The sequence below is a fragment of the Ranitomeya variabilis genome, chromosome 4, assembly GCF_051348905.1.
Source record: "Ranitomeya variabilis isolate aRanVar5 chromosome 4, aRanVar5.hap1, whole genome shotgun sequence".
NCBI classification, from domain to species: Eukaryota; Metazoa; Chordata; class Amphibia; order Anura; family Dendrobatidae; genus Ranitomeya; species Ranitomeya variabilis.
This window is the reverse complement of record NC_135235.1, coordinates 136,073,053-136,089,712: the sequence shown is the minus strand read 5'-3', so window position 1 is coordinate 136,089,712 and position 16,660 is coordinate 136,073,053. Positions and strand designations below refer to the sequence as shown.

The 16,660-nt window shown below is 43.0% G+C and overlaps 1 protein-coding gene across 1 annotated transcript in view; it reads left to right on the top strand.

The window, feature by feature from the left end:
* SLC29A3 (solute carrier family 29 member 3) overlaps positions 1–16,358 on the top strand; it is a 69,158-nt gene extending 52,800 nt beyond the window's left edge. The window contains exons 5-6 of the mRNA XM_077259288.1: positions 3,397–3,559; positions 15,146–16,358. Of these exons, the coding sequence (XP_077115403.1) occupies positions 3,397–3,559; positions 15,146–15,782 (800 nt within the window). The 3' untranslated portion in view covers positions 15,783–16,358. The remainder of the gene's footprint in view (positions 1–3,396; positions 3,560–15,145) is intronic.
* The last annotated feature ends 302 nt before the right edge of the window (positions 16,359–16,660 follow it).

Here is a 16,660-nt window from a genome sequence, read left to right as displayed (position 1 = left end):
AAACCGTTTTCTTTATTCACCGTAGGTTTCCGTAAAAATAGATGAATCCATTTAGTCAATTAAAAAACTTTTTCCTCCACTAAATTAATTCACCTATTTTCGTGGAAATCTAAGTAAAGAAAACTGTTTTTTTTTTTCGAATGGATGTGCCACAAACTTCCCTCTATTTCCTCTTCATGTAATCCAAATTGCTAGACGAATCATCAATAATCTTAAAAAGGCAAACGATACAACATTGATGGCAACAATCGTAGAGTGTCAAAATGGAAAGCTCAAACTTGGGACTGCTACTCAACACAAAGAAGATAGATATTGACTACTGCCAGGTATCATCGGGACTCATTTGAGATGAACGGCAACAAACTGGAAGTCGTAAAGGGCTTCAACCTACTTGTAAAGATGATCACTCAAGAAGGAGCTACATGTTACTTGCAACGAAGATACGGCTTATCCATAGTTTGATCTTTTCTGTGATAACAGACGGATACGAAACCTGGACAATAAAGTGATACTGAAGAAGAATCTCCGCCTTCGAAATGTGGTGCTGGAGAAGGATGTTATCAGTACCATGGACGGCAAGAGGAACAAACAAATTTTAGAACAAATCAAGCCAGACATGCCACTTGAAGCAGCGATAACCGGGCTACCGTTTGCCTACTTTGGACACGTCATACAAAATCGCTGGAGAAGGAAATAATGGTCATAAGGATAGGAGGAACAAGGCAAAGAGAGAGACCAGCAACCCAATGGCTTAATACTATCAAGATAATGGCAGATAAGATCCTGGTGGACCTATCTAGGCTTGCACATGATCTGTCTTCCTATAGAGCATTCATTCATCAAGTCTCCATGGCTCACGATCAAGCCGAAGGCCACTAAATAAATATATAAATTATCAACTGAATAAATCATTCATGTTTATGAGGAAGTTATGAGAGCTGGCCATCAGTCAAACAAGTGTTCAGTAAAAATGTATCTGAGGCCAAATTCAGATGAGATGAAGCATGGTCCATAGGAACATGATAGATGGATTGGCCTTGTGTCTTCTGACCCAAACTCCACAGCTGCTAAAAAAGACCCTTCTACTATTTACACACATAATCTGGCCCTTTTGTTTATAAGTGTGACATCTCTGTCTTACAATAGCGCTCTTTTTTAAATATTTATCTATGAAAGTTGTTGTGAAAAGTAGGAGGATTTTTTTGTGTGTGTTTCTGATTTACCTGGGACCTGATTAGGCATAATATTTTTGTTTTCCTAACTCAACAGCTTCATATATACCAATGAGGCTGTTGAGGTCAGGTCAAGAGACCCTTGGCCCAACCATCCATCATGTCCCATACACAGACGTCAGGATTCAGCCTAAGTGTATGGGCACCACTAGTCATATATGTTTTAAAGGGGTTTTCCACTACTAGGACCAAATCTTCTTACACTAAATGTTAGGCCTCGATAAAATAAACAAATGTGAGGTTGTGGCCTCTGATACAGCTAGGGGGTGCTGTTTGTTCTCCCCAGAATGTGCATGCAGACTTATGAAGTCCATAGGTGTGCATGAGAGTCACGGATTTCCGGCCCGGGTTTTCCAGGTGGCTGAAGGCCACAGGTTTGTGTGTGTTTAAAAGCCCTGCAGTAAGGGGTATGGGTGGGTCAGGCCGTGTCAGGCGTCTGGCCAGGTGAGGCCAGGTGTGCGAGGTGCACTGCATTAACAGCCCCAAGGCTGCGAGTGCTGGCACCGCTCGAACGGAACCGGCACGGGAGGTGAGTATAGGTTTGTTTATTGTAGCAGGAAAAAAAAGCACTCCAGGACAAGACTAGAATGTAGTTATGCCTAATATTGAGACCTTTTTTAAAAAAATATAACATTTCATGACCTTCTCTATAACATATAGAAAAGCCAAATGCAAATCAGAAAACTGACTAAAGCACAAGAGACTGATTGAAAAAAGGCGCAAATTGTTTAATACATTTGTCGCAAATCACAAAGTCAATGATTGAGAGGTATTCACTCACAAATATTGGTGTCAATGCAAAGATGAACTCATTATTCTGTTCCTTATTTGCACACATGCTGTAGGGAAAGAGCTGAGCTACATAGCAGAAACAAGCTGTAAGGATGTGTGAGATTATATTTTATCAAGCACTGCTCTTTAAAGCTGCTAGAAAGAAGCCTCTCCATTGCTAAATACTGTTACTAAGAGCAAACTGCTGATTTTTACAGTCACACAAGAACTTTCAGTGACATCCAAAATCTGTTTATACTAAGGTGTTTACCCCCCAGAACCCTACCGGGTTATGGGAGGGCTGCAAAGACTTCTCACAGGTCTTCATTAGTGATGAACGAACATGATTGGATAAGGTTTTATTCGAGGATGCGTTCTCGAAAAATGTTAGATTCCCAGCGGCTGCATGTCTCGCGGTTGTTCGACAGGCCCAACATATGAAGTGATTACCTGTTTGATAGACAATCCCTGCACGTGTTGCGGCTGTCGAACAGCGGGGAGACATGCAGGCGTGAGGAAGACAACTTTGTTAGCACATGAGCATGGTCGGATAAGGCCTCTTTCACACTTCAGTCTTTTTCTTTCTGTCAAAATCCATCGTTTTGTGAAAAAAAAAAAAAACGGATCCAGCAAATGTTGCTGCTGGATCCGTTTTTTTCTCATAGACTTGTATTAGCGACGGTTTGTGACGGATGGCCTTCAGTTTCACGGATCTGTCCTAAATTCTGTGTCTGACGCCCGGAGACAACGGACATAGTACCGTTTTTTGTGTATGTTGAAAAATCGGACAGCGACTGATCCTGCGCTGTCCGTTGTTGGCTATAATGGAAGCCTATTGACACAGGATCCGCCGCTGTCCGTCTAAAGACGGAATCCAGCGACCGATCCCGTTTTTTGTAACTGAGCATGCCTGGAAGAATTTCTAATTCCTGTAATTTAACCCATTTTTTCCATTCAGGGGAAAAAAAAATCTTTCTCTCTTTCTCTCTTTCTCTCTCTTCTCTCTCTTTCTCTTCTCCCCTCTCTCTCTCCCCCCCCCCAATTCCAGTAGCGGCTGCTCCGGCGGATCCATAGAGAGAAAAACGATCCAGTGCATCAGTTTTTTACAATCAGCACAGGATCCATCTTTTCAACACTTTGACGGATTGTGACGGATTCTAAAAAACTGATGTGTGAAAGAGGCCTAACACCTTATCCAAGAAAGTTCGCTCAACACTATTCATCTCTTGGTCACATGACGGTATTTTAGGGCATGTGCTCCCATATACGTGTAAGTGCCTTTTTAATATAGAGATGTAATTCTTTCATCTATAACCTGTTTGCAAATCTGTCACTTTACAAAATTATTCCTAGGGAATACAACACCTTTTTCTTTTTTGTTCCTTATTTTCAGGCCAAGCAATGGGAGGCACAGTGAGTGCAGTGGCCGCAATTTTGGACCTGTCGATTGCATCCAACGTTACAGATAGTGCTCTTGCTTATTTCCTGACTGCCGACCTCTTCCTTCTGATATGCATCTGTTTGTATCTGATCCTTCCCAGGATAGAGTACTCCAGGTAAGATCTTTATGTGCTTCCAGATGAATTCTTCCTTAGTTTTAGATGAAGCTAGATCAGTAACCAGAGGTTACAGCACTGAGCTCCACTCTTTCTCCTGTTCCACTGGTAAAGGGCTCATCTAGCCTGGCCTGATCTAAAGCTATTATAACTGTAGGTCATTAGTGGACACAATTTTTACATACTGTGCTCATCTTTCCGGACTAGATAGGACTAATCCATGGGGATATAGGTCAGCTTACCTTTACCTATACTTGTGTGTGTAACTTGTGGAATTTGGAGTATTTTGTTAATTTCTAATACAGCATTGTTTATACCTTACTCATTAATCTTACTGGTGATTAATTTGGGATTTCCATTCTACCTCCGATTTGGGAACCGGTGATTTCTATCATAGCAGTAAAGCCATTGTGAGTAATAGCCAAAATCTATGAGGGGGGCGCATGAGTCCAACAGGTTTTCACTGCCTTACACTATCCTGATGCTCTATTGATTACACTATTCTGAGATGTATGTCCAGTGAAGGTTATATTTAAAGGAACAGTAAAAATAATCGCATGTAAAAAATGAAAAATCTGCTGGAAGTTGGTGAAACATTTTCCTTGTTGAGGACGAGCGTTACTATCTATGAGTTGCAGTCGCCCTTTCCTGGTGTCCAGTTCCGCAGGTCACATTGCCGGAGTAGCAGGTAGAGAGCAGTACATGTCATATAGTGCAGGTAAGGGTACCGTCACACAGTGCCATTTTCATCGCTACGACGGCACGATTCGTGACGTTGCAGCGTCGTATAAGTATCGCTCCAGCGTCGTATACTGCGGTCACACGTTGCAATACACGGCGCTGGAGCGATAATTTCATGACGTATTTGCGATGTAGAAGCCATTGGTTACTGTGCGCACATCGTATACAACCTGTGTCACACAATGCAATCATGCCGCCACAGCGGGACACTAGACGACGAAAGAAAGTTTCAAACGATCTGCTACGACGTACGATTCTCAGCGGGGATCCGGATCGCAGTAGCGTGTCAAACACAGCGATATCGTAAATGCATCGCTGGAACGTCACGAATCGTGCCGTTGTAGCGATCAAAATTGCACTGTGTGACGGTACCCTAAGGCTAGGGTCACACATATATAGTGCTCTTCACTGTGCCACCGCATTGGAAGATTCATCGTAATCCCCCTGGAAGCGCCCTAATATGCGGCTGCCAGGGTCACGCTGGACACTGTCCGCCCTCCGTCCCAGCAGACGTACAGAAAAATGTCCACGGTAACTCGGTCAGCCTCATTACAGTTCATGGCTTTATTAGGGTTTCCATTTGAATCTTGTTTTTTTGGTGATTATGACAAAAGCTCAAAGGGCAGTATAATACGTGCAGAACACGTAGATGGTTATATAGTGTATGTACTGTTTGTAGGTGGCAGGATGAACATGGCAGTACACTGCATGTAGTACAGCTGTATATACTGTGTATATATATATATATATATATATATATATATATATATATATATATATATATATATATATATATTATACATACAGAGAGCAGTGCACTATATGTAGTATGGATAAAGGGTAGTGTAAGATATGTAGTTCCATTAGTTACGAGTGTAGTTCTTAGGTTCCTTTCTCACGTCCTTTTTTAAGGACCGCAAATACAGACATACGTGCACCCATTGTATACAATGGTGGTGCGCACATATCAGGTTTTTCACATGGATGAGCGTTGACTTACAGACTTATTATATATCGTAAGTTACTAACTCTTGATGTCAGCTCACTTGCCACCACCACAGAGCAAGTGGACAGGGCGAGGCAAAGAGACAGATTTGGCCATCTTATGGATGTGCCATTTCTGAGGCGGCTGAGAGCTGATGTTGGTAGCCTGTGGTGGAGCAATATCTCTGGCCACTTGCCAGGCAATTAATATGAACCCACAGCTGTCTGTTTAGCCTTTGCTGGTTTGAATTTAGGAGGACCCTACTTTTTTTTTTCTGGGGTCGCTCTTACATTTACCAGTAAATGCTAAGCAAACACCTGTAAGCTGTTATTAATAGCCTGGGAACCTTATGGCGTATTGTCCCTTGCCCCGATTATTAATATCAGCCCCCAGCTGCGGGCTTTCTCTCTGCTGGTTATTAAACTTGCACTGCAGCCACTGCAGCCTATGCCATTTTTTTTATTTAATTCTTTATTTTACACAGAAGATACAGAGCTGCTGCTAAATACAATCCCCTAATTGTCTTCTGGTTACGCTGATATCTGCGCAAGCAGGAGACAATGATAAGTTGCCTTCAGCAGTCGGCCAGGCACCTGGGAACAGCGTGAACTGTACCACTTGCTCCCAGGCCCTGGTACATGTCACTCTGATGACACATGGATGTGATTCTTGTGTCATTAGTGTACACGTGTGCAGCATTCATTTTATCAATGCTGCGGAAAAAAACTGACATGTCTGCAGGTTTTTCACACAGTTACTTGGTCTTTGTGAAAAACCTGACATGTGGGCACCACCACTGAATACAATTGGCATGCTTGTGTCCATATTTGCGGCCCTTAAAAAAAAAACTGACCTCATACGGATTTGAAAAACGGATGTGTGAAGAAGGCCGTAGAAGTATATTTACTTAGAGAATTGGTGACGGGTTCAATACTTACTTCACCCACTGTGTGTGTTTGTGTATGAGATTGATATATACACTGCTCAAAAAAATAAAGGGAACACTTAAACAACAGAATATAACTCCACGTTAATCAAACTGCTGTGAAATCAAACTCTCCACTTAGGAAGTAACACTTTGATAATCAATTTCACATGCTGTTGTGCAAATGGAATAGACAACAGATGGAAATTATTGGCAATTATCAAGACACACCCAATAAAGGAGTGGTTCTGCAGGTGGGGACCACAGACCACATCTCAGTACCAATGCTTTCTGGCTGATGTTTTGGTCACTTTTGAATGGTGGTTGTGCTTTCACACTCGTGGTAGCATGAGACGGACTCTACAAACCACACTAGTGGCTCAGGTAGTGCAGCTCATCCAGGATGGCACATCAATGCGAGCTGTGGCAAGAAGGTTTGCTGTTTCTGTCAGCGTAGTGTCCAGAGGCTGAAGGCACTACCAGGAGGCCTGTACACCAGGAGACGTGGAGGGGGCCGTAGGAGGGCATCAACCCAGCAGCAGGACCGCTACCTCAGCCTTTGTGCAAGGAGAAACAGGAGGAGCACTGCCAGAGCCCTGAAAAATGACCTCCAGCAGGCCACAAATGTGCATGTGTCTGCACAAAGGGTTAGAAACTGACTCCATGAGGATGGTCTGAGTGCCCGACGTCCACAGATGGGAGTTGTGCTCACAGCCCAACACCGTGCAGGATGCTTGGCATTTGCCACAGAACTCCAGGATTGGCAAATTCTCCACTTTTGCCCTGTGCTCTTCACAGATGAAAGCAGGTTCACACTGAGCACATGTGACAGACATGATAGAGTCTGGAGACGCCATGGAGAGCGATCTGCTGCCTGCAAAATCCTTCAGCATGACCTGTTTGGCAGTGGGTCAGTAATGGTGTGGGGAGGCATTTCTTTGGAGGGCTTCACAGCCCCCATTGTGCTCGCCAGAGGTAGCCTGACTGCCATTAGGTACCAAGATGAGATCCTCAGACAGACCCATTGTGAGACCATATGCTGGTGCGGTTGGCTTGTGGGTTCCTCCTAATGCAGGACAATGCCAGACCTCATGTGGCTGGAGTATGTCAGCAGTTCCTGCAAGATGAAGGCATTGAAGCTATGGACTGGCCCGCCCGTTCCCTAGACCTGAATCCGATTGAACACATCTGGGACATCATGTCTCGCACCATCCACCAACGTCACATTGCACCACAGATTGTCCAGGAGTTGGCGGATGCTTTAGTCCAGGTCTGGGAGGAGATCCCTCAGGAGACCATCAGCCGCCTCATCGGGAGAATGAACAGGCGTTGTAGAGAGGTCATACAGGCACGTGGAGGCCACACACACTATTGAGCATCATTTCCTTATTTTGAGGTATTTCCACTGAAGTTGGATCAACCTGTAACTTCACTTTCCTCTTTAATTTTGAGCATCATTCCAACTCCAGACCTCCGAGGGATATTAGTTGGGATTTACATTGATCATTTTTAGGTTTTATTGTTCTCCACACTTTCCACTATGTAATGAATAAAGATTTACAACTGGAATGTTTCATTCAGTGATATCTAGGATGTGGGATTTTAGTGTTCCCTTTATTTTTTTTGAGCAGTGTATATTGTTCTGTCCGTTGTTTGTGAGGTGCAGCTGGGGACATAGTTTTGACAGAAGTGATTATGTGCAGCAAAGCATAAGTGATAGTCATGTGTGGTGTGACCATAGGTAACTGAATAGGAGTAAATATGACGTCTGTCACCTGACTCCACGGCACTTTATGTGATCTTTTCATTCATCTCCGGTGACTGTGACTTGAACACACTATATACTAACACATCACACTTAATTAAATTTACTGACACCATGTCAGCATCCCCTATTGACTGGTAGCCATGTTAGCCAAGGGCATAACATACACACAACACAAAGTAAGTGCTGTGGTGATGTCATGCCCTCCTTGGTATTGTCCAGTAAGCTGCTAATGTCCTACTTACACTCACCGGCCACTTTATTAGGTACACCATGCTAGTAACGGGTTGGACCCCCTTTTGCCTTCAGAACTGCCTCAATTCTTCGTGGCATAGATTCAACAAGGTGCTGGAAGCATTCCTCAGAGATTTTGGTCCATATTGACATGATGGCATCACACAGTTGCCGCAGATTTGTCGGCTGCACATCCCAAAGATGCTCCATACAAGGCAGGATGGATCCATGCTTTCATGTTGTTTACGCCAAATTCTGACCCTACCATCCGAATGTTGCAGCAGAAAACGAGACTCATCAGACCAAGCAACGTTTTTCCAATCTTCTACTGTCCAATTTCGATGAGCTTGTACAAATTGTAGCCTCAGTTTCCTGTTCTTAGCTGAAAGGAGTGGTACCCGGTGTGGTCTTCTGCTGCTGTAGCCCATCTGCCTCAAAGTTCGACGCACTGTGCGTTCAGAGATGCTCTTAGGCCTACCTTGGTTGTAACGGGTGGCGATTTGAGTCACTGTTGCCTTTCTATCAGCTCGAACCAGTCTGCCCATTCTCCTCTGACCTCTGGCATCAACAAGGCATTTCCGCCCACAGAACTGCCGCTCACTGGATTTTTTTTCTTTTTCGGGCCATTCTCTGTAAACCCTAGAGATGGTTGTGCGTGAAAATCCCAGTAGATCAGCAGTTTCTGAAATACTCAGACCAGCCCTTCTGGCACCAACAACCATGCCACGTTCAAAGGCACTCAAATCACCTTTCTTCCCCATACTGATGCTCGGTTTGAACTGCAGGAGATTGTCTTGACCATGTCTACATGCCTAAATGCACTGAGTTGCCGCCATGTGATTGGCTGATTAGAAATTAAGTGTTAACAAGAAGTTGGACAGGTGTACCTAATAAAGTGGCCAGTGAGTGTATAGCCCTGCAGTCTGCCAGGGTAATAGTTTGAGGTCATTATTTTACACTTACATAAAGTAAAAGTTACAGTTCCCTGTATGATAAGAAATGTCAGAGCTGCCCTTTAGTTCATCCATTTTTGTTGTTTAGCCATGCGACTAGATTCCTACATTCAGTGTTATAAAAAAAAAATGTAAAAACCACAGGGTGAAACTGATGAGTTTCGGCCTGAGGTTACTTTTGCCACAGTTTGATCATGCTTGTTCCGTCAGAAACCAAAAGAGAAGTAGAGGTGTCAGCGAGAAGCCTGTCCTTACAGACAGATGACTCGGGCCGGTTTCTCAATCTGTAGCATCTGTGCCAGTTTCCTTACTGCATTCACTAACATCACTATGGAGAAGCTCTACACAAAGCAGAAGACTTACATCGCTATGATTATACTGTTTTCTGTTTCACATGTTGGACATCTTTTATTGTTTTATAGTAAATAAGAAAATGACCACAAGTTCCCAAATTTTGTATTCCTCTGACCGACCACCTTGTCACATTGCTCAGGTCCTTAGGCAACGCCATCTTCTTGGAATACATATACCTTTCCCATGACACAAACCAGGAAAAGCAGTTGTATGTAGATAAATGTACATGAGGCTGTAACCTCTGCATTAAAGTGATCGTGTCATCAGGATTTTGCTCAGTAACCTACAAACACTGTCAGGTTGGGGCCATTATACTGATAATAATGATACCTGGAGCGAAAAAATCCATCTTGTGGTTCTTGTGTAATCAGTGTTAGAACTTTTCAGTTAATGAGATGCTTTTACTTCGGGGCAGCCTGTGGGCAGAGTCTTATCTTCCTGCTCTAAGGCCATGTTCACACTTTGCGGTTTTTACCGCGGAACCGCGGCGATTTTGATGCTGCGGGTCCGCAGCAGTTTCCATAGCGTTTACATTTACATGTAAACCCTATGGAAACCGCAAACCGCTGTGCACATGCTGCGGGAAAAACCGCGCAGAAACGCAGCGGTTTAAAACCCGCAGCATGTCACTTCTTTGTGCAGAATCGCTGCGATTCTGCACCCATAGGAATGCATTGAACCGCTTACTTCCCGCATGGGGCTGTGCCCACGTTGCGGGAAGTAAGCGGTTAATGTGCGGGTGGTACCCGGGGTGGAGGAGAGGAGACTGTCCTCCAGGCCCTGGGAACCATATTTGGGGTAAAAAAAAGAATAAAAATAAAAAATCATGTTATACTCACCTCTCAGCGCTGCACGCGGCTGTCCGGTCAGAGTTGCTGTGCGAACAGGACCTGCGGTGACGTCGCGATCACATGATCGTGATGACGCCCGGGTCACATGACCGTGACGTCACGAAGGTCCTTCTCGGCACAGCATCTTTGGAACCGGAGCGCCGCGTGCAGCGCCCAGGAGATCTGGACATCGGAGGGTGAGTATAACCAATTTTTATTATTTTTAACATTACTATTGATGCTGCATATTGCTGCATATGCAGCATCAATAGTATAGGAGTAATCCCGCAGCGGAAATCGCAAAACAAACCGCGATAAATCTGCAGGGATAACCGCAGCGGTTTTGCCCTGCAGATTTATCAATTCCGCTGCGGGAGAACCCGCAGAGGGACGCCGCAAAGTGTGAACATGGCCTAAAGGTACCTTCACACATAACGATTTCGTTAACGATATTGTTGCAACGTCACGCTTTTGGTGACGTAGCAACGATCCCGCTTAACGATCTTGTTATGTGTGACAGCGACCAACGATCAGGCCCCTGCTGGGGGATCGTTGGTCGTAGGGAATGATCAGGACCATTTTTTGGTCGCTGATCACCCGCTGTCATCGCTGGATCGGCGTGTGTGACGCCGATCCAGCGATGTGTTCACTTGTAACCAGGGTAAATATCGGGTTACTAAGCGCAGGGCCGCGCTTAGTAACCCGATATTTACCCTGGTTACCATTGTAAAAGTTAAAAAAAAAACAGTACATACTCACATTCCGATGTCTGTCACGTCCACCGACGTCAGCTTCCCGCACTGACTGTGTCAGCGCCGGCCGTAAAGCAGAGCACAACTTTTACAATGGTAACCAGGGTAAATATCGGGTTACTAAGCGAGGCCCTGCGCTTAGTAACCAGATGTTTACCCTGGTTACCCGGGGACTTCGGCATCGTTGAAGACAGTTTCAACGATGCCGAACTCGTTCCCCTGATCGTTGGTCGCTGGAGAGAGCTGTCTGTGTGACAGCTCCCGAGCGACCACACAACGACTTACCAACGATCACGGCCAGGTCGTATCGCTGGTCTTGATCGTTGGTAAGTCGTTTAGTGTAACGGTGCCTTAAGCCAGATAAGATAAGTCTCTGCCCACAGGCTGCCCCAAAGTACAAACATCTCATTAACTGAAAAGTTCTAACACTGATTACACAAGAACCACAGGATGGATTTCTTCACCCCAGGAATCATTTTAATCAGTTTAACAGCGAAAACCTCGCAGTGTCTGTAGTTTACTTAGCAAAATCCTGCTGACAGGTTTTCTTTAACCTCTTAATGACCGCCAATACATTTTTAACTGACCTGAGATAGAAGAGAATAGCATCCTGATACAGGTGACAATCCAGCAGCTGTCGGCTGTCCGCTATAGCTGACAACTTGCTGCATCAGCCACGATCAGTGTTGGCACCATCCATAACTGTTTAACTCCTCAGATGCTGTTGAGATCATGATTGTGTGGTCCTGATGTTTCCCATGGCAGTTCACAGCAAAATAGCGGCCTTAGAGTTTCCGAGCTATAGTGGCATATTCAGAAGACAGCAACATTTAGGTGGTAAGAATACACTTTTACGTTTCTGTCATGCCACTTTGTATTCATTCCTGAAAATCACCTGAATGGTTAATAAACTACCTGACTTCAGTTTTTAATATGTCAGGGGGCGGCGCTGTTTTTAAAATGGTATCACTTTAGGAGGTTTCCCAATATATGGGACCCCCAAAGTTACTTCAAACCTGGATGGGTCCCTAAAAAACTAAATTTTGTAAATTTCTTTGAAAAAAAATGAAAAATTGATGCTACATTTTTAAACCTCCTAAAATGGCAACAAAATAAAATATCATTTTACAAACGGTGCTGATGTAAAGCAGACATGAGGGAAATGTTATTTATTAATGTTTTTCTGTGGTATGACCATCTGGATCAAAGGGATAATCATTCAAAGTTTGAAAATTGCTATTGTTTTACATTTTTGTCATTTCTGATATGTTTATGTGCTTAATAAAGCAGTAAATTACACAAGGTCAGTGCCTTGGCTGCAAGAGAAAAAAACTTTTTTATTTTTTTTTATTTTGTAGTATGCCTAAAGTATGTATAGTGCCACTGTTGGGTGAATGCTGCCCTCTGTATATGACCTGGGTGTATGTGATGTACACACTAAGCATTCATCACACATGATGTGAACAAGGCTGTATCTTTAGCTTTAGGCTATGTGCACACGTAGGAAATGTGGTGCAGAATTTTCTGCACAAAATCTGCATCTCCTGGCAGAATCAGCAGCCGCGGATTTGGCGCTGTTTTTATGCGGATTTTGTGCGGATTTGCCGCGGATTTTGCCTCTGCGGATTTCTATCATGGAGGGGTGCAGAAACGCTGCAGATCCGCACAAAAGAAGTGACATGCACTTCTTTTAAATCCGCAGCAATTCCGCACTGATTTTTCTGCACCATCTGCACAACAACTTTTTTTTTTTTTTTACATTGATTTACATGGTACTGTAAATCACAGTACGGATCTGCAGCGTTTCTGCGCAGAAAAATCCGCTGCGGATCTGCAGCAAATCTGCATCGTGTGCACATAGCCTTACTGCGTAGGACTGGAAGGGAGCCATTGTAGTTCTCTTTGTCATCAGTAGGTGGCGCTGTGCAGCTTCTGAGAATCTGCTGCATAAAGAAGCCACAGTGCTAGGTGAGGTTGGTGTCTCGGGCAGTATGTTACCACACAACAATGGCTTGTTTAGTCTGTTTGCAGTAAAACCGAATGTCTGCGAGGTTTTCTGCCATGTTGCGGCATATTTGTGTCATACATTGCTATGCCCACATCCATATACTTGTTACCTGGCAGATTATCTACATCCTGAAATGACTCCAACACATTCAAACTTTTCTGTAGTATATCAGGAACGGGCAGTATTTTGTTTTTGCGCTTTCATTTTTTTCTTCCTCTTCTACCAGGAGCCATACTTTTTTGTATTTCTCAGTCGATGTAGACATGAGGATTTTTTTTTTGCTGCACCAATCAATCTCCGAGGGGGCTGAAATAATGGAAAAAAAAAAAAAGAAAGCAATTCCACCATGTTTTTTGGGTTTCTTTTTTAAGGGGTTAATCATCTGGTAAAAGCCTGGCAGTATGATTCTCCAAGTTAGTACGATTTCAGTGATACCAAACTTTCATAGACTTTTTTTTTTCTTCTTTTAAGTGGTGAAAAAAAAAAAAGAGAAAAGTGTGTATGTGTATTAAGAGACCACCACATGAAAACCCTGTCATGGGCAGCCCAATCTCCAGACCTGAACCCCATTGAAAACCTCTGGAATGTAATCAAGAGGATGATGGATGGTCACAAGCCATCAAACAAAGAAGAACTGCTTACATTTTTGTGCCAGAAGCAGTGTGAAACACTGGTGGAAAGCATGCCAAGATCCATGAAAGCTGTGATTAAAAATCATGGTTATTCCACAAAATACTGATTTCTGAACTCTTCCTGAGTTAAAACATTAGTATTGTTGTTCCTAAATGATTATGAACTTGTTTTCTTTGCATTATTTGAGGTCTGAAAGCACTGGTTTTTTTTTTTATTTTGACCATTTTTCTTTCTCAGAAAAAAAATACAAAATATATTGCTTGGAGCTTTGGAGACATGTTGTCAGAAGTTTATAGAATAAAAGAACAATGTACATTTTACTCAAAAATATACCTGTAAAGAGAAAATCAGACAAACTAAACATTTTGCAGTGGTCTCTTAATTTTTGCCAGAGCTGTATATATAAATTAATGTCTCCTGCTGTCTTCAGATTACATAACAAAATCCTGCTGACAGATTCCATTTAATAGGGGGAAAATGTGACTTTTTTTTATTCATTATTTTTAAGACTTTTAAAAATGTTTTCTTTTTACCTTATTTATTAGTCCTCTAATGGGACTTGAAACTGCAATTATCCGATCACTTATACTGTATACTGCAATATCATTGTATTGTAATATACCGTATATACTCGAGTATAAGCTGAGGCACCTAATTTTGCCACGGAAAACTGGGAAAGCTTATTGACTCGAGCATAAGCTGGGTATGCATTGTCCCCTCATCCCTGTCCTGCTATGTATGGCTCCCCCGTTTTGTCCTGCTATATGTGGCTCCCTCTGTTGTATGCATGGCCCCCAATGTCCCACATGGCTCCCATGGTCCCGCATGGCTCCCACACTTCCCCTGTCCTTCCCACCCTCCTCGCATGTCCCTGCATCTCTGTCCCGGCAGCTCTTCCTTGTTCCTGTGCTCAGTGGTCACGTGGTACCGCTCATTAAGGTAATGCATATGCGCTCCACGCCTATGGGAGTGGAGACGCGTTCATGTTCATTACTTTAATGAGCGGTACCATGTGACCGCTGAGCACAGGAACAGAAAGAGCTGCCGGCGCCGGGACTGAGATGCAGCGATGGAGGGTGAGTATTGAAAGTTTAATGCTGCACTCTATTAGCAGCAGATCTACTGACAGTGAACGGAGCAGAGGCCGAGAATGCCCACCTCCACTCCAGACTGTGCTGTAGAGCACATTCTCAGGATCGCTGGGGATCTTGGAAGTCGGACTCAGCGATCCTCATCATATTCTATGGATAACTGTTTTTTGGGAATACCCATTTAAACGTTAGCTGGATCACAAACTATGTTTATATGCAGACATGATTTAGGAAAAAAAGGGGGCCACTTTTTTGGTAGACTTTTTGCTGTGTATACATATAGGATGTTAATAACTTTTTTTTGTTTCTCTTAAGCTATTACTTGAATATAAAAGAAGAAGAGAGGCCTCATGTGACCGAAGCTGATGGTTCTGAGGAAACAGTTGACACCTCCTCAACAAAGACAAACTCTCCACCGATACTTCCAATCTTGAAGAAGGTCAAAGTGTTGGCTGCTTGCTTATTTTACACCTTTTTCATTAGTATCATCATTTTTCCAACCATTTCTGCTGGCATTGAGTCTGTTGAGAAATTATCTGGCAGTATATGGACCAATAAGTATTTCACACCCATGACATGTTTCCTCACATATAACTTTGCTGACTGGAGTGGACGGCAGATCACTACATGGATTCAGAGCCCGGGGCCTACCAGCAAGATACTACCAACACTGGTTTTCCTCCGGACATTTTTCATTCCCTTATTTATGTTCTGTAATTACCAGCCCAGAAAACATATATATCAAGTCTTCTTCCAGAATGATGTCTATCCAGTCATGTTTATCACTCTGCTGGGGTTTAGCAATGGTTATCTGGGAACACTCTCCATGGTGTATGGACCTAAGGTAGTCCCCAAGGAATTCAGCGAGGGCACTGCAATAGTAATGTCATTCTTCCTAGGATTGGGGTTAGCGATAGGATCTGCTTTCTCCTCACTTGTTCACTTGATTTGATGTATAAAAGACACAAACTAGATTTTTATTTTTATAAATTTTTATCCAGAGACTTCGTAATGAAACAAAATCAGTTAAATCTTCTTAGAAGATGAACTTTTAATGGTTTTAAGTATTCAATTATTTGTACGTACTAAAGATCTAGTAGTCTAACCCTTGAATGCATGAAAGAAAATTCTTGATATTTTTTCCTTTAACCCCTTCACCCCCGGAGCTTTTTCCGTTTTTTCATTTTCGTTTTTTGCTCCCCTCCTTCCCAGAGCCATAATTTTTTTTATTTTTCCGTCAATATGGCCATGTGAGGGCTTATTTTTTGCGGGACGAGATGTACTTTTGAACGAGATCATTGGTTTTACCATGCCGTGTAACAGAAAACGGGAAAAAAATTCCAAGTGTGATGAAATTGCAAAAAAAGTGCAATCTCACACTTGTTTTTTGTTTGGCTTTTTTCCTAGGTTCACCAAATGCTAAAACTGAGCTGCCATTATGATTCTCCAGGTCATTACGAGTTCATAGACACCTAACATGTCTAGGTTATTTTTTATCTAAGTGGTGAAAAAAAATTCCAAAGTTTGCAAAAAAAAAAAAAAAAAATTGCGCGATTTTCCGATACCCGTAGCGTCTCCAATTTTCATGATCTGGGGTCGGGTGAGGTGTAGATACATTCTTTTGATCGCCCGTTATTGCATTTTAATGCAATGTCGCGGCGACCAAAAAAACGTAATTTTGGCGTTTTGATTTTTTTTCTCGTTACGCCATTTAGCGGTCAGGTTAATCCTTTGTTTTTGTTGATAGATCGGGCGATTCTAAACGCGGCAATACCAAATATGTGTATGTTTAATTTTTTTTTAATTGTTTTATTTTGATTGGGGCGAAAG